Raw genomic sequence first — 19,302 nt, 5'->3', positions numbered from 1 at the left:
AAAATTTTCTGGATCAGCTTTGGTAAAAAATTGGTTGTTACTTGGGGGATTATATCAGAATCAAAAGCTCCACTTTGGATTTTATTTTTTAATTTTCTATTATTTTTTTTTAGTTTTTGCCTTATTTAGAAATTCGCAATTAAAAAGTTTCCAAAATGTCTTTTCAGTAAAAACTGAAATTGTGTATCAATAGACAATATGTGCTGTTAAAAGTAGATTTAATTTCTGCACTGCTCTCTACAACCACATCTACAATGTCGTTTTTTTTGCACCAGGCTATCACAAAAAAACATTCAATAAAAAACGATTGTTTGGGGAATATTTTGAAGAACTTTTGTAAAAAAAAAAATTAAATGTATCATTTTTTAATATTATTTTTAATTATAAAATAAAATACAATAAATACAAATAATAAAGTAAAAAAATATTTCTCAGAGAGAAATTTACATTCATTTCATTTTAAAAAATGCTTAAGTTCTCTTGTATAATTCATAATAATCGTTCGTTCGTTCATTTTTATGTGTGAGTGTGTTTTCATACACTTTTATAATTAATTTTCCATGTTTTTTAAACTTAAATAATATCACCATATGGTATTATCTTTTAATTATTATTTATAGTTTTGGGTAATCTAAACGCTACGATTAGAAAACAAAACACGACAAACGAATGGAAAATACAAATTAAACAACGAATTAATCATAATATCAATGTTGTGGATGTTAAACAATGGCAAACCCTTAAGTTGGGATTCTATTGTTTTTAGTTTTTTTGTTGTTTTTAATAATATTTTTAATACAAATACACTTTTTTTCTTCTTGCCAAGGACACCAATTCATATTTTCTTTATTGTTTATTTAATTCCCTTTTCTGAATAATTTTCTGTATTTTATTTATTTATTATTATTTTCATATATTGAACGACGGGGCGGGTTCGATTTTCTATAGTTTTGTATTGATTGGCTTTAATCCAAATAATGTTGTTTTTTATTTATTTTGGTTTATAAATATGTATTTCGTATTGTGCTTTAGTTTCTAGTTACTTCTTTATGCTAGTTTAAAGGGGGAAATTTTTTTATATTTTTTGTATTGGACAAGGATTCTATAAATATCCTTGGTTGTTGGTTGTTTTACTTTTCCATATGGGGGAGGGTTTAACTAAAAATCTTAATAAATTTTAACAAAATTTTTCATTTGTTTCAATTTCTCGTTTTTTTTTTAAACAAGCAACTATTTTTGTTTTGTTTGTAGAATTTTATTGACTAGAGTTGTTGGTGTTGTGTTGCAGCCGCTGGGTGTTTGATACCACACTATAATAGAAGCCAATACCTTTTTTTATTCTAATAAAATATAGCCACTATATGCTAGTCATCTACTTATGGTAATTTTCAATAATCTGAAATTAAAGAAATAAATACAATGAAATTAAAATTTTGAAAATGTAAATACGTAGGGGTGAATGTAATGTAATAATATAACAAATATAGTTATCTATAAAATTCAAAAACCAACTATCATAGGTCAAATGGATCAAAAAATTTTTTAGAAAAAATTTTTTTAGAAAATTTTCCATAGAAAACAAATTTTAGAAAATTTTTATAGAATAAAAACTTGACAAATTTTTCTACAGATATATAACTTTGACAAAATATTCTATAAAAATAAAGTTTTGACAAAATTTTCTACAGAAATAAAATTGGATCAAAGCAAATTAAATTTTCTATAGAAATAAAATTTTCAGAAAAATTTCCAAAAAAAAAAAAATCAGAAAATTTTCCACAAAAATAAAATTTTGACAAATTTTCTATAGAAATCAAATTATAAAAATATATATATTCTATAGAAAAAATTTCCATAGAAATAAAATTTTCAGAAAAGTTTGTATAGAAATACAATTTTCAGAAAATTTTTTATCGAAATAAAATTTTCAGAAATTTTACTATAGAAATAAAATCTTGACAAAACTTGTAAAAAAAATTCAGAAAATTTTCTATAGCAATAAAATTTTCACAAAATTTTCTATAGAAATAAAATTTTCAGAAAATTTTCTATAGAAATAAAATTTTGAGAAAATATTCTATAGAAATACAATTTTGAGAAAATTTTCTATAGAAATATAATTTTTAGACAATTTTCTATAGAAAAAATTTCCATGGAAATACAATTTTCAGAAAATTTTGTATAGAAATATAATTTTCAGAAAATTTTTTATAGAAATAAAATTTTCAGAAATTTTACTATAGAAATAAAATCTTGACAAAATTTTCTATAGCAATAAAATTTTCAGGAAATTTTCTATAGCAATAAGATTTTCACAACATTTTTTATAGCAATAACATTTTGACAAAATTTTCTATAGCAATAAGATTTTCACAGAAATAAAATTTTGATAAAAGTTTCTATAGAAATAAAATTTTGATAAAATTTTCTATAGAATTAAAACTTAGAGAAAATGTTCTAAAGAAATAAAATTTTCAGAAAAATTTTCTGTAGAAATAAAATTTTCAGAAATATTTTCTATCGAAATAAAATTTTCAGAAAATTTTCTATAAAAATAAAATTTTGAGAAAATATTCTAAAGAAAAAATTCCATAGAAACACAATTTTCAGAAAATTTTGTATAGAAATAAAATTTTGACAAAATTTTCTATAGCAATATAATTTTCACAAAATTTTCTATAGAAATAAAATTTTCAGAAAATTTTCTCTAGAAATAAAATTTTGAGAAAATATTCTATAGAAATACAATTTTGAGAAAATTTTCGATAGAAATACAATTTTGAGAAAATTTTCTATAGTATTAAAATTTTCAGGAAATTTTCTATAGCAATAAAATTTTGAGAAAATATTCTATAGAAATATAATTTTATTATATTTCATGTTAGCCTGATACCGAAACAGGTAATTGACGTCCAAATGCATTATATCTAATTATACAATTATTTTTTCGAGCTTTATGGACAGATATAGATTAAGGAACATGGTTAATAGAGCCATTGAAAAGAAAACGCCAGATACAAATCTATACACGCCTGGACTGTACATGTTTCGGTTCGGGCGAATGAACCTTTCCACAGCCTTTAGTATAGATCTGGCTGGGAGAGATAACTCAATTTTGTTTTCTCAATAAGGAGTTAGCATAAAGAACTCCATATTGAGAAAACATAAAGTCCATAAAGCTCGAAAAAATAATTGTATAATTAGATGAAATACAATTTTGAGAAAATTTTCTATAGAAAAAATTTCCATAGAAATAAAATTTTCAGAAAATTATTTATCGAAATAAAATTTTCAGAAATTTTACTATAGAAATAAAATCTTGACAAAATTTTCTATAGAAAAAAATTTTTTTTTTTTTTAATTTTCTATAGCAATTCACAAAATTTTCTATAGAAATAAAATTTTGACAAAATTTTCTATAGAAATAAAATTTTGACAAAATTTTCTACAGAAATAAAGTTTTGACAAAATTTTCAGAAAAATGTCTATGGAAATAAAATTTTGAGAAAGTTTTCTATAGAAATATAATATTGACAAAACTTTCTATATAAATAAAATCTGGATTTTATTTTTTATAGATATAAAATTTTTGATAGAAAAAAATTTCCGGAAAATTTTAGAACATTTTCCATAGAAAAAATTTGCTATAGAAATAAAATTTTATATAGAAATAAAATTTTCTATGGAAATAAAATTTTCAACAAAATTTCTATAGAAATAAAATTTTCAAATTTTAAAATTTTCCATAGAAATACATTTTCAAAAAAAAAAAAAATCTATAGAAACACATTTTATTTTTATATATTGAGAAAATATTCTATAGAAATAAAATTTTAAGAAAACACCCAATAGAAAATTTTCTATGGAAAGAGAAATACGATTTGTTGGCCACGAAGGCTTACTGTATTGTTAAATAAATGAAATAGAATTTTGACAAAATTTTCTATAGAAATAACATTTTGAAACAATTTTCTATAGAAATGAAATTTTCCATAGAAAAAAAAATTCAGAAAATTTTCTATAGCAAAAGATATCAGAAAATTGTCTATAGAAATTTAATTAAAAAAAAAAAATTTCTATAAAATAAAATTTTGACAACATTTTTTATAGAAATAAAATTTTGACAAAATTTTCTATAGAAATAAAATTTTGACAAATTTTTTTATAAAATAAAATTTTGACAAAATTTTCTATAAAAATAAAATTTTGGCAAAATTTTCTATAGAAATGAAATTTTGACAAAATTTTCTATAGAAATAAAATTTTAACAAAATTTTCTATAGGAATAAAATGCTGACAAAATTTTTTATAGAAACGATATGTTCTGAAAAATATCCAAAGAAACAAAATTTGCAAAAAAAAATTTTTCTAGAAATAAAATTTTGACAAAATTTTCTATAGAATACAATTTTTACAAACTTCAAAATACGTTTTTTTTTAAATTTGTAGATTTTTGGTAAAATTTTCTAAAACTTTTGGTAGACAATTTTTGGCACGAGTGGAAACCGTGCCTACTACTTTAATTGCTCAAGAAATTAAATTAAATATTGGCTTTTACTTGGTGATAGTAATCTGAATAAAAAATTCGCCTTTGAGTTGTTGGGAAAAGTTTGAAATCCTGAATGTGGTAAGGCGACAAGAATATCCGTTCGTTTCATTACTGTTAGTTATAAAAAGTCGAAAATCGACTTTTTGTTCAAAAACAAAAAAAAACTACAATATAAAAATTCGAAGAAGATTTTTGTAGTCATAAATCTCGAAAAATGACTTTTTGGCATTAAAAAAAATCGATGCCAACTTTTTCATATCTTATAATTATTGTATAATCTAAAAGCCAAGTATTTGAATGACTTCGCTCTATTCCCGGTTGATACAAATGTCGAAAATCACTTTATAGGTTTAACTTTTTTGCTTAGAAAAACCCAAAGAATAAAAATTTAAATTCGAATTTGAAAAACTAAATTCATATTTAAGCTACTGATTCGTGTATCTGCTAGGTTTACTTTCACATACATACATACGTACATATAATCATTGTTCTTTAGTCCGGTTATCGAACGAACTACGAACTACCAGGTTCCTGGTAGTCGGTTATAACCGTATTCGACTGTAGAAAATTAACCACAAACAGAAGATATTTCTATTTCTAGTTATTATAAAAATACCCATAATTATATATAAATATTTTCATTAATCAACAATACACATACCTCAATTAATTTTAGAGTTTCCAACGATAAAAGACGCAGACAAAAATTCAACCCAGCTAAAAAGAAAATCCCCTTGTGTGTCTTCATCTAAATCACCATTAGCAGAACTATACATATCACTCTCTCTCTCTCTCTCTATGTTCCTCTCTGTGTTTGTTGGTTGCTATCCCTTTGCAAAAAAAAGAAGGCAAATGGAATAATGTGAACTGTGTGCTGCTATATTTATTCGATAATTTGCAATTCATTTATATCGGCCACTTCAGCTGCATCTTTACAGAATGTACTTGAACGTTCCAATTTTGATTCGACCACAATAGATGGTTGATGATGATGATCATCAAGATTGTTGCTGTTGCTTTTATTTGTCGCCGATGTCTTAATGAACAATTCAATTTTTTGCTTTACCGCTTGGGCCGTTTGATACATTTCATTGGCACTGTGTGCGATTTTATGATTTCGATAATTGTTGCTTGATTGACTGTTGGATTTGGTGTTGTTCGTTGATTTCTTTAATTGCAAAGAATTCGGCCTTCGTGTGGGTATATTGGAGGGTATTGCGTTACGATTCTGCGACATAACCGAAGAGTGTGAGGCTGAACGCATAACGGGCCCACCAACATTTAGACTGTTACTCTTGCCATTACGTTCGTCTTTGTGTAGCCGGTCAGGACGGGAAAGTTTCATTTGTTGTTCCTGTACGTCCTGTTGTTGCTGCTGCTGTTGCAATTTATTTTTCTCCTTTTCTGCCCTTCGCGCTAATATCTCCCTCGACTTGGCAGATAGGAAACTATGTTTGGTGGGTGGTTGTGATTGATCTCCTGCAGCCGTTTGTCCTGGCACCGATATTGAACGTTTATAGAAATCCCTTGAGGATTGTGTCGAGGACACCGATGAGAGACGACTAGTGGCTGATTTTGTTGTTGTAACCGATGAAGGACTGGAACCCGTTGAAGTGACTTTTTGTTGTAGATATTTAGGGGCTCTGGGTCCAAGACTTGTGGGTCGTACAGGTTTTATTGATCCATTTGCCCGACCCTTCGCATTTGTAGAGCTAAACGAATCACTTTTTAATTTTGTCGAGCGTCCCACCCTATTCGAGAGCAATGATTCTCGTGAGGCCGATTTATTTGTAATCACTGAACTCTTCATACTTTCATTCATCGAATCCACACAAAGATCCGAGAAACGTTCATTATCGGAAGACTTATTAGTTTTATTTCGGTTTGTTGTACGATTTCCACCTGAGGTCAAGCTATCCAAGGACATATTATTGGTGGATTTAATTGTAGCCATTTTGCCATTCAAATGTTTTCTTGCTGCCGGACTGGAATGCCTTGAACTTTCACTCGATGAATGTTGATAGTTTTGTTTGTTACCCAATTTGGCCGGTATACTGGAACTAGTGCTACTTCTTACCGGGCCATTTGTGATGGCCGTGTGAACTTTTTTGGGTTCCAAATAACGTGGCCTAATTTCTGCTAATTTAATTGGATGAGCTTTGAATTTGGTCGTCGTCGTCGTCGTAGTCGTTTGTGTATCGCTTGGGGCTTTGGAATCGATGACTTTCTTTGGTTCGATCGTTTTATTTGTTGTTGTGGCGGCCGTAGATGGAGCTTCGGATTTGGTACGACGATGATGTACCGTCGATGTGGTGGCGTTGTTCATACTGTTACGTTCAGAGGTGACGTGACTTTGAGAGATGCCCTTATATGCTTGAGGAACATGAGCTCGTGAATTGGATTTCAAAACTCGACCTATTTTTGCCACGAAAAAGGGGCGGAGACAGAGGAAAGAAATAGGAGTTTGATATTTAATTTTTTATTGAATAAACAAAATTTATTGGAGTATATAAAAATATAATAACAAAAAAACTAAATTTCCCAATGGCCTTGGTTTGTCAACTTACTTGTTCCCTCTCTCAAATCATGATTGGCTTGGACACCTCGCTCTGTAGTTTGCACTGGATCATGGGTTGTTTGTGTGGCCTTATACAATTGTGTATCCTGAGCCAAGGCCCTTTTCGAATGAGCCTGTATGGCTGCTTTCACCTGCTGCAAATCTTGATTTCTGGTACTACCACCAAAGGAGAAAGCTTTCGACACCGGCTTACCACGTTTCAGATCCAATGGTTCCGTTAAACGGGCCAATGTTTGTATTTTTTTGCGCAGATCTAAATCCATACGTTGCCATGCGGTCACACGCATTGCTCGTGAACATTGTCGAATTAGACATTGTTCTACAGCCGATAGTATTGAGCTGACCAAACGTATATACTCGGTGTCCCATTCAAGATCTTCCTCCTGAAGACCCTGTAGTTCTTTGGCCAGTTCACCTAAACCTGGAGGCATTTGTATAACTTTCGCTTGTAGGACAGTGTTAAGACGTGTTATCCTTTGATAACTACGACAAGCCTGATCAGGTGTTAGATTGGAGGCAGTCCTTAGAAGAACTCCTTCTAGATGGGGTATTTGACAACTGCGATCGTGACCCAATGAAAGGAAAGAATCGCTAGCTATTAGACTGGCAAAATGATCAGCTATATAACCATAGGCAGCATCGAGAATATTGCGTACCAAATTTTCACATATACCACCCCAACGATAGGTGGCCAATTGAGCCAAGAGATTATCGAAATCTAAGACGGTATTCAAAACTGATTCGGAGGTCTGTAGGACAAAAAAAAAAAAAGACAACATTAAAAAAAATCTTAAGTTCTTCACCGCCCCCCTGGAACTTACCAAATTGGCCACAATTTGTTGACGACATCTACCCAAAATATCCGATGGCAATTGGGCGAATTGCCTGGTGGGCCATACCTTCATATAATGGCGGCAAGTCCATTTCAAACATTTCCTATAGAGATCATCCAAGGCATGATTCAAAGCCACTGGCAATACCTGCAGTATTCCATCAATACATCCCGAGCAAGGTTTATGGAAATTATGGCAATAATTGGTTTTCAAGGCATGAGCTGTAACCTCCTTGAGACCTTCAAGGCCCAGAAGATCAGCCAAAGCAGCCAATTCCATTAAACTTATACCATCGGGTGGATGTGAGGCTCCCGAATAGATATGGCACAAAGCAAAATGTGCTGCTGAATAGGAATATCCCTGCAGCGAAACCACACTGGATGATTGATTGCCAGCCAACATGGCTGCAAAATATTGACATCTTGATCGCAATATACACTTGTGGGCTTTTATACGTCGTCCATGCACTTCGACTATCATATCTGTGGCTATTTCCTGCAGGAACATTTTCAAGAGATCTTCACCCAAACGTCGCGGCTGCCGGCAAGATATCGAAGATTCATCCATACCAGAACGACTAATGCTTGATGCCAAACTGGAATCATTACTGAGATCGGTTTGTATGTAATCCATATTGTCCAGGGTCATATCATTTGGTACAGAATTGGAAATTTCTTTGGAAAAATTGGGAAAGAGTCTCGAAAGACTTCTTAGATTCTCCACAGAGTTGGTGAAATTTTGAAAACTGTTACCGGTCGATCGTGACATGGTCCAGGAGTGGGGACGATTTGCTCGACTATTGTCATCGCGATAGAGGCGATTTATTTGCCTATGATTATTACCACCACCCACACTAGAGCACATACGTTCAGGAGATTTTAGATTCAAATTCACCGGTGGTGGTTTATCCATGTCGGAAAGTTTCACAAAAGTATTGGCCGTTGTGGTCTCGGCATGTTCAGTCACTGTTTCCAAGAGCATTTTCTGTTTCTCTATGGTAGCCTGCAGGGAATCCATGCTAACATTTTGTGCCACCTTCTTGGGCGAGGAGGTTTCCTTGGCCTCTACAATGGTCTCCATAATAATGGTGGACATACGTGTCGACGCTATGCTGGAGGCACTACATCCCGTAGATGTTGTGGGAATATTTTGTGAGGGCAATTGGGTAGCTTGCAATTGGGCCAATGCTTCTTCAGCCTCACGTGCCGCCATCTCCTCATCCTGTTGAAAGGTTAAATCATCTGTATCCGTAGTGGATAGAGGAGATAGATCCTTAGACAAAATACCATCGGTTATGGAAGCTAAACTGGATTTGTCAAAGGTCTCATTAAGTGCGACATCTCGACGGCGTTTCTTTATACGATTCTGATGGGGATTTGTTGCCATGCCATTCTCTTCATCACGTTCACCTCCCGAGCTTGTACTTAATTCTGATTTGGAGCCTGTATAATCATCGTACGGTGATATGGAACTGTCTATCGATAGTGATGATGTCTTTGATATTATGGGCAATTTATCAATGATACTCATCAGACCTTTGCCAGAGTCTTTGGAATCACCATTATTGGTTAAACTTATGGAACGTTTATAGTCTGTGGCGGCGACGGCGGAACCTCCTATTCCATTATTACCATTGGTACCCCACGAATGTCTTTTGTTGGCCTCGTGCTGGGCTTTTTGTTGCATGGATAGCCTACGTATGGCAGCCACTGTTATGGGAGGTTCAAAATTAATTCTATAGTCCAACGATTTACTTTCACCTCCATTGCCAGAATCACTATCAACGCCACCACCACCATTACCATTCTCGCTAGAAATTTTATTTTGATTTGATTTAGACATTAATGTCTCTGTGGAACTGGTGGCCGATTTCATTGTAGCCTCGTCTAATTTCTTTTGTTGTTGCGAAGTCAATGAAGTACTTAGCCTTTGTGCCAGACTAAAAGGTTCTTTGCGCAAAGGTTTAGTCGGTCTCTTATCGCCACCACCATTACTACCTCCTCCTCCTATATCGATGAACATGCTAAATATATTTTTCTGTGAGCTATTCGCTGAGGCAGTGCTGGTCGTCTCCTCTTCCCCTTTGGTGGTTTGCGGTTTTATCTGCTCCCCATGAGACTGAGGCTGTGAGTATTGTTCTTCTTTTGGTTTATATTCGCTGGTAGAAAGATTTACAAAGAATCGAGCTGAGGGTGGTGGGGCATTGAATGACTTACTCATCTGTGAGTCAAGCCCTCCCGAAGAAGATTTCTTTTCTTTGGGTAATTTTTTCTCCACATCATCGAGCGACACATAAAAGCCACAACCACTTTTGTGAGAACTATTCGAATCGGAGCGTTCCCTAAATTTCGCATTGGAGATCTCCAGACTGGAAGCGGAACTGGTACTGCGTCGTCTTTCCGGGGCCGTTTGACAATCACTCATATCCACCACCCAGGAAGCAATGCCGGCTACGGGTTTACGAGCTTTTGATTTCTGGCGTATTTGAACATTGCCTTCGTCATCATCCTCATCCTCACCTATGGGTTGAGTATGCTCAAAATCCAATGAGGTAAAACCACCCGAAACAATGGGACATGTGTCGGTTTTCCTTTTCAACGAAGGACTTTCACAAGGCTTCACTTGATAGTCGGAAATCAAAGAACCTCCCGATATTATGGGATTAGCTTCATCGAATTTTGATCGTTTCGGGGTGCGGGGCATGGGTATAGGCGAATCGGTGGCATCACTACAATAAGCTCCCGAATCACGATGATGGGAAAATGATGATGATGACAAAGTGTAATCCCGATGTATGGAAGAGGTATTGGAGGAACAATTCGGTTCAATGTGTACAATGGAATTGTGTGGAGTATCGGGTAGATGTGCAGTAGATTTAGCCTTAGCCAAAGGATCATATTCTTCGATATGCAATTTTTGGGCATGACTAGGCCTACTATGCTCATGTTCTGACCATTGTAAACTGGGTGCTGGACTAGATGAGGAATAATCTGTGGTATAACTAATATCACTGTGATTGGCTGTGTGTGAGGTGCTATGATGATGATGGTGATGACCTCCTCCTCCACCACCATTACCCAAACTTCCCCCCATTATATGAGTATTCAATAGTTTTGAAGCCACGGGAGGCAAGGCTGAGTATTGAGGAAATCTACGTTCATTTTCTTTTTTAATGCGATATAAATCCGAAGAATCTGAAGAATCCAAATCATGGGTCAATGAGCTTGAAACCTCTGGGGCCTCATCCACTAAGAGATTTTTTGAATTGTCCTTAGTTTTAGTAGCATTGATAACGCCATCATCATCATCCCCATCTTCGATACGCAAAGGATTTTGTAAATCCAAAGGTTTGTGATCTCTTTTCCAAAGTTTCTCTTCATCCGATAGATTACTCACAGATTCTGGATTATTTTTGTCATTATTTTCCTCGGAACTACATGAGGAATTTGAAGATGTGGGTCTATTATTTATCGTGGGCCCCGAATTGTTGGTGGCTGATGTTTGTGTGGGCGAAGCAGGATCCTCTTTAGATTTCACTTTGCACCTGGCAAATGATTTATGGAATGTTTCTAATTTCTTAGTAGGAGATTCATCATCACCTCCACCACCGCCTGCTTCTTGTTCCATTTCTTTGGTTTGTTTCTCCACACCTCCCGAGGCAGGCTTAGGATATGGTGGCACTTCATCTTCATCGCACAGCGATGAGGCATCTATAAAACAAGCACTTGTCTGTGATGAGGTCAATGGATTATCGGATTTATTCAGAAGATCCCTTTGTAGGGAGGATGAGCTGACACCTTTGAATAGTGAAGAAGTGTCAGCCGTTAAAGGATTATGACCAGCCGAATAGGTTCTCTCCCTGGCCAAAGGTTCTAGATCCAAATCTTTATGTTTCAAGGCCGTCACCATTGTGGACGATGAGGAGGAGCCTGCTACTACATTTTCCTCTTTATCTTTGGCTAATTTTATTCTATTAAGAGAATTTTGACTCATATTCAGATTCTTTTCCAAAAAGCCCACACAATAATTACTTAAATCCACATTGGCTTGTGGTATTGCAGGGCCAGCAGGAGGATTTTGACTATGGGGAAACACAGAATCCCAAGAACCAGTCTCGGAGGATATCGATGAAGTTTCCAAAATAACAATTTCCTCATTTTGTCTTTGTTTTTCTTCTTTGGACGAGGGCACTGATTGTTGCTGCAGCAAATTATTCGACAACGAATTGACAATTTTCATTTTCAATGGGGTAACCACTAAATCGCCAAATGTTTTCGTATAATCTTTGGATGTTGATGAAATGGTTGAACAACTGGGATCACCATTTAGTAACGATGCACTGGAATGGGCCATAATTTGGTGATCATGATGATGATGATGATGATCTTCCTGTTCAGGGCTATTGTTAGTACTTGATATCGGTGAAAAGGTATCACGTTCTTCATCACCCAAATCTACTTCACAGGTTTTGGTGGATGAGCCACTACCTTGACGAGGCAAGAGATCGAGAGTTTGTAAAGGTCTTCGTATATCATCACTATATTGCGGAGCCGATGATGTTGTCGAAGACGAAGTGGATGTGGTACAACTGGCTGTATATGTATCAGGGGTTCCTGGTGTTGTCCTATTATTGGTATTATCCATATTTATTATTGTTGTTGTTGTTATTTTTCTATACTATTTCGTAAAATTTATCGAAAAAGATAGCGGGGGCGGGGGGGGGGAGGAGTGAGAGGTTTAGGCTTACGATGAATACATTTAATATAGTTGGGTTGGTTACGTGTGTTGTTGGTATTAACACCGGACGGACGAGTCACTTTTGTTGTTGTTGTTATTGGATTTCAAAAAGGAGTTTCAGGTTCCTTTGTGCTTGGTTGGTTCCTTAATTAAAATCGGTTTTGATTTTTGATTTGTTTTTGTTTTTTCCTTAGAGATAAAATATTTTTTTTAATTTTTATGCCGACCAAGGATTTTATTTGATTAGCATTCGAATAATGTCGATGATGTCTGTTATGCTCGCCTGAGTGTTTTTTGTTTTCAACTAACACAGTTTAAGGGCTTTGCTTTCAGAAAGACCTCTTTCTCTCTCTTCAGTGACAAAATTGTGTAGGCCAGACAACCACACATTCGTTTTGGGATGCTATGATGCTGCTAAAATACCTAACAATCCTGATTGGGTTTTAAAAATAAAATGACCGGACTACACAGCAAAAATGAAATCGATATTGCTGTTGCTGCTGCTGCTGCTGCAATGAGTAGTGTCTCTTGTTATTCACACACACTCGTCCACACACAGAGAGCCATGCAAATACAACTCTTAAAGGCCTAAATGGAATATCCAAGTGCACACACACACACACGAAGGCTCTTTGCTTCAAAAAGATGTACAACAACTTTAGAGATTTTCCATTATTTCTTTTGTTGTTGTTGTTGGTTGTTTTTTTTTTTTGGTTTAGACTTTTCCCACTGTTTTTTTTTTTTGGTTCAGGCAACACCACACTACACTTCAACTCCAAAAGCAAAAGTATTTGCAAAAAAAATCGCTCTCACTCTTTAATTTTTATTTTGGCCTTGTCGGATGGCTGAATATGGTGATGGTATTTGTTTTTATTATAGGATTTTGTTGGTGCATTTTTTAGCACCCAATTTGTAAATGGTGTAAGTGCCTGCCCTGCTATGATGCTGATATTATTTAGCTTGTTTGGTGAGTAGCTATCGACCGGTTGAGAGCATTGACGCTGGCCTTATTGGTTAGTCTAAAGTAAATGAAATGTTTATCCCTTTGCTCATTGCATGCCATCAAGCAAGAGACCAACCGGCTACCAATATCATCTGTTCCTTAGACTTTTGGCAGAGAGGGCAATTGCCTGTTTTATGTACCTATAAAAGAAAGAAATATTTTCAGTTGTAACAGTGCTGATTAAAGTCAAAATCATTAACAGTGATTGTATCATTATTATGTTTTTATGCTATGTTAAATTTCTCATTGAATGTTATTATGTATTTATGTTACTCCATATGTTAACATTACTTGTTGATATGTAATCTATATATTGCTAGAGTTATCTCAAAAACACAGTGATAATTTTAAGCATTTCAATTATATTCTATCATTGATCTATCTAGATGTTACTATAGTTATAACACATACATATACAATAGGGATGGAAAATACAATTTTTAAGAAAGTACAAAAATGTTTTTTTTTTTAGCATAAAAGTACTTTTCACAAAATTTCAAAAAACATTCCATTCACAGAAAAAAAAATTCATGAAAATTTTTCCAATTGAGTTTTAAAAAATATTCAATTAAAATTTAATTGATTCATTTTTTATTTGTTAAAAAAATCAATCATAAAAATGAATAGTATCAATTAATTTTTTAACTGGATCAATTAATTTTTTAATTGACTTTCAATTAATTTTTTTAATTGATACTATAATTTATGTGATTGAAGACATTTCAATTAAAAAATTAATAGGATCAATTAATTTCGTGTTTGAACCAGAAACAAAAAACAAAAAAAGACTACCGTAGTATCAGAGCGAATGAAAACACAAGAGAAAGAAACTGTGAAGCGAAACTGCGTCAGTAGGTGGCAGTCATGAGGAAAATTTCTCTAATATCATGCAGTTTTTGTCGGCGCTTCTCTCAAATATCATACAGTTTACGTCGTCGTCGTCACCCAGTTCAGTTCTCTGATGGCTTTACGAAACGTAATGAACACATGATTTAGAACCTAATTTCTAGCAATACATGTTCTTTTTTATAAATGTTTTCATTGCATTAATTTTTTTGGCAGATAATTTGAAATTTTAACTGCCGATGCCTTTATAAAGAATTTATCAAAAGAGCGCTTTGACTGCAATGTCGGTAATACCATAATTGTGTGACATCTATACGGCAGGGAAGTACAAAGTAGTACTAAAAACGTATTAAAAATGTACTTTTCGAAGCCAAAAGGTGTTAAAATTACATAATATCAAATTTAAGGACTATTGCAAAAGTACAAAAGTATATTTAAATCCAAACCGATTTGGACAATTCTTTTTTTAGATTTTCTAAAAATAATTTATTTTATTTCCATAGGCAAATTTTTATTGTAATAGAAAATTTTGTCAACAATTTATTTCTATACAAAACTTTATGTCTATAGAAATTATTGTCAAAATTTTATTTCTATAGGAAATTTTATCAAAATTTTATTTGCATAGAAAATGTTGTCCTATTTCTATTCTATAGGAAATTTTGTCAATATTTTATTTCTATAGGAAAAATTTTATTCTTATAGAATATTTTGTCAAAATTTCATTTCTATTGAAAATTTTGTCAAAATTTTATTTCTATTGAAAATTTTCTCAAAATTTTATTTCTATAGGAAATTATGTCAAATTTTTATTTCTAAAGAAAATTTTGTCAAAATTTTATTTCTATGGCAAATTTTGTCAAAATTTTATTTCTATCGGAAATTTTGTCAAAATTTTATTTCTATAGAGAAATTTTGTCAAAATTTTATTTCTATCGGAAATTTTGTCAAAATTTTATTTCTATAAAAATTTTGTCAAAATTTTATTTCTATAAAAATTTTTGTCAAAATTTGATTTCTATACAAAAATCTTGTCAAAATTTGATTTCTATAGAGAAATTTTGTCAAAATTTTATTTCTATAGGAAATTTTGTCAAAATTTTATTTCTATAGGAAATTTTGTTAAAATTTCATTTCTATCGAAATATTTGTAAAATTTTATTTCTTTGAAAAATTTTGTCAAAATTTGATTTCTATAGAAAATTTTCTCAAAATTTTATTTCTATAGGAAATTTTTTGAAAATTTTATTTCTATAGGAAATTTTTTGAAAATTTTATTTCTATAGAAAATTTTCTCAAAATTTTATTTCTATAGGAAATTTTGTCAAAATTTTATTTCTAAAGAAAATTTTGTCAAAATTTTATTTCTATAAAAATTTTTGTCAAAATTTGATTTCTATCGAAAATTTTGTCACAATTTGATTTGTATAGAAAATTTTCTCAAAATTTTATTTCTATAGGAAATTATGTCAAATTTTTATTTCTAAAGAAAATTTTGTCAAAATTTTATTTCTAAAGAAAATTTTGTCAAAATTTTATTTCTATGGCAAATTTTGTTAAAATTTTATTTCTATCGGAAATTTTGTCAAAATTTTATTTCCATAGAGAAATTTTGTCAAAATTTTAGTTCTCTCGGAAATTTTGTCAAAATTTTATTTCTATAGGAAATTTTGTCAAAATTTTATTTGCATAGAAAATGTCCCATTTTTATTCTATAGAAAATTTTGTCAATATTCTATTTCTATAGGAAAAATTTTATTCTTATAGAATATTTTGTCAAAATTTTATTTCTATTGAAAATTTTGTCAAAGTTTTATTCCCATAGAAATTTTTGTCAAAATTTATTTCTATAAAAATTTTGTCAAATTTTATTTCTATAAAAATTTTGTCAAAATTTTATTTCTATAAAAATTTTTGTCAAAATTTGATTTCTATAGAAAAATCTTGTCAAAATTTTATTTCTATAGGAAATTTTGTCAAAATTTTATTTCTATCGGAAATTTTGTCAAAATTTTATTTCTATAGGAAATTTTGTCAAAATTTGATTTCTATCGAAAATTTTGTCAAATTTTATTTCTATGAAAAATTTTGTTAAAATTTTATTTCTATAGAAAATTTTCTCAAAATTTTATTTCTATAGCAAATTTTGTCAAAATATGATTTCTATAGAAAATTTTCTCAAAATTTTATTTCCATAGAAAATTTTGTAAAAATTTTATTTCCATAGAAAATTTTGTAAAAATTTATTTCTATGGGAAATTTTGTACAAATTTTATTTCTGTAGGAAATTTAGACAAAATTTTATTTCTATAGAAAATTTTTTGAAAATTTTATTTCCATAGAAAATTTTGTCAAAATTTTTTGTCTATAGAAAATTTTGTCAAAATTTTATTTCTATAGGAAATTTTGTCAAAATGTTATTTCTATAGACAATTTTTTGAAAATTTTATTTCTACAGAAAATTTTGTCAAAATTTTATTTCTATAGAAAATTTTTCGAAAATTTTTTTTCCATGTCAAATTTTTATTTCCATAGAAAATTTTGTCAAAATTTTATTTCTATAGGAAATTTTGTCAAAATTTTATTTCTATTGAATATTTTGTCAAAGTTTTATTTCCATAGAAATGTTTGTCAAAATTTTATTTCTAAAAAAATTTTTGTCAAAATTTGATTTCTATAGAACATTTTCTGGAAATTTTATTTCTATAGAAAATTTTGTCAAAATTTGATTTCTATCGAAAATTTTGTCAAATTTTATTTCTATAGAAAATTTTGTCAAAATTTGATTTCTATAGAAAATTTTCTCAAAATTTTATTTCTATAGGAAATTTTGTCAACATTTTATTTCTATAGAAAATTTTTTGAAAATTTGATTTCCATAGAAAATTTTATTTCTATAGGAAATTTTGTCAAAATTTTATTTCTATAGGAAATTTTGTCAAGATTTTATTTCTATAGAATTTTTTTTGGAAATTTTATTTCCATAGAAAATTATGTCAAATTTTTATTTCTAAAGAAAATTTTGTCAAAATTTTATTTCCATAGAAAATGTTGTCAAAATTTTATTTCTATAGAAAATTATGTCAAATTTTTACTTCTAGAGAAAATTTTGTCAATTTTTTTTTTCTATAGAAAATTTTGACAAAACAATTATTATTTAAAGGTAAACATATCTTTTTTCACAAAACTTACCGAGTGAGCGATATAGCTGGCAATGGTTTTTCCAATGATTATTGGTGTAGTGAAGGATGACGATGATGGCTAACATATAAATATAGGGATTGTATGGAACGTTTTCTCCTCTTCTAGTCACCACAACAATACCGAGACAAGGATCGATTATAGTCTCCTATCGTATCATTCCACCAATCACTTGTGAACTTGGAGCCTATGATGATGTTGACGATGATACCCAAAAAGAGGCGGTATAGAATTTTATTGTTGCAACTCTTGTTGTTGGATATATAGAATGACAATGATGATAATGTTGCTTACATGCTTACAAAAGTATACCAATCACGATGTCTTCGTTTCTCTCTCTCTCCTTGTTTTGCTTTTTCCATTTACAGACCTCCTAAAAATAATCCATGTGTTGTTGGTGTTATTGTTTGTAATCTATTTGAAATGAGAACAAAGTAAAATGAAAATGCATACAATTAGTAAATTGTTAACAGACTAGAAATTAATTATGTTTTTTTTTTATGGAGTGCTAGAAACAGGATAAATGGCTGAGAGGGTGGGTGGGATGGTGAGTGTTGAAGTTGATGGAGCTGCAAAGGCACGATTATAAAACGAAAAAATGTATGCATAAATGTTATTCAAATAGAAAACAGATGTAATGTCTATGAAGAAACTGTCAGAGTAGACTTATTGTGGCATTAGATGAAACATTAGCTTGTGGATGTTTTTTAAACTAAAATTGATTGGCAGTTATCGTGTTGTGAAGCATCTTTATTTAAATTTAGAATTTTGGGAAATTTTCTATGGTTGTAATAAATAAAATAAAAAAAAAAATTTTTAAATTTTATATGAAAAACTTATTTTGCTCAAATTTCTTTTAATATGCTTCCCACCGTAGGAGCAAAATGCTTCGACCGAACACCAAAAATTTTTTTTTGTTTTTGTTTTTTACATACATTCCAGATATTCGGAAGATTTCGAAAAGATGTTCAACATTACATATTACTATATGAAATTTTTACTATAAAATTGTGTCTTATTAAAGACTTAAGGTCAGAAAAAAACAATGCTTGCTATAAACGAAATGGACTGTGTTGTTGGTTCAAAAATATATATTTTTTTTTATTGAAAAAATAAAAATTTTGTAACGAAACAAACGAATTTTGTTAATGATAAACGGTTAAAATGTTTCGAAAAAAATTCAAAAAACTCTAACAAACGAAAAACGTTTTCCAAACATTTTTTATACACTGTTAGAAAAATATGTTTTTCATATGTTCCGATATAAACAAAATGTGTTTCGGGCACAATTTTTAAACACAATATATTTAAGTGCAAACATGTAATGTTCCTAAACTAACACTAAATGTTTGGGACACATATATTAATATGTTAGAATATATTATGTTTGGGGCATGAATGTTTCATAAAAATAATATGTGTAAATGTAAACATATATAAATTTACAAATTTCAAGTAAACATATATATGTTGTGATATTTCATTCATTTTATTTTATTCAGAAAGAGTATAGAGCAAGAAATGGAGATGGAAACCGGAAGGGTTGACGAAAGAT

At 30.8% G+C, this 19,302-nt stretch overlaps 1 protein-coding gene across 2 annotated transcripts in view; it reads right to left on the bottom strand.

Moving 5' to 3' along the window:
* Window positions 1-804: 804 nt before the first annotated feature.
* The window catches only part of LOC142236691 (uncharacterized), a 143,906-nt gene continuing 125,408 nt past the window's right edge, over window positions 805-19,302 (bottom strand). Inside the window, exons 2-7 of one of the 2 annotated variants that reach the window (XM_075307928.1) lie at window positions 18,042-18,161; window positions 17,739-17,934; window positions 7,949-13,840; window positions 7,117-7,876; window positions 5,211-6,964; window positions 805-1,396 (exon numbers count right to left, since the gene is read on the bottom strand). In XM_075307928.1, the coding sequence (XP_075164043.1) occupies window positions 5,433-6,964; window positions 7,117-7,876; window positions 7,949-12,604 (6,948 nt within the window). In that variant the 5' untranslated portion in view covers window positions 12,605-13,840; window positions 17,739-17,934; window positions 18,042-18,161 and the 3' untranslated portion in view covers window positions 805-1,396; window positions 5,211-5,432. The remainder of the gene's footprint in view (window positions 1,397-5,210; window positions 6,965-7,116; window positions 7,877-7,948; window positions 13,841-17,738; window positions 17,935-18,041; window positions 18,162-19,302) is intronic. The other variant, XM_075307929.1, reaches the window with a different exon arrangement.

This window comes from Haematobia irritans, chromosome 4, assembly GCF_050003625.1.
Source record: "Haematobia irritans isolate KBUSLIRL chromosome 4, ASM5000362v1, whole genome shotgun sequence".
Lineage (NCBI taxonomy): Eukaryota > Metazoa > Arthropoda > Insecta > Diptera > Muscidae > Haematobia > Haematobia irritans.
Note: the sequence above shows the minus strand (reverse complement) of the source record. Positions and strands in the feature narration are given on the sequence as shown.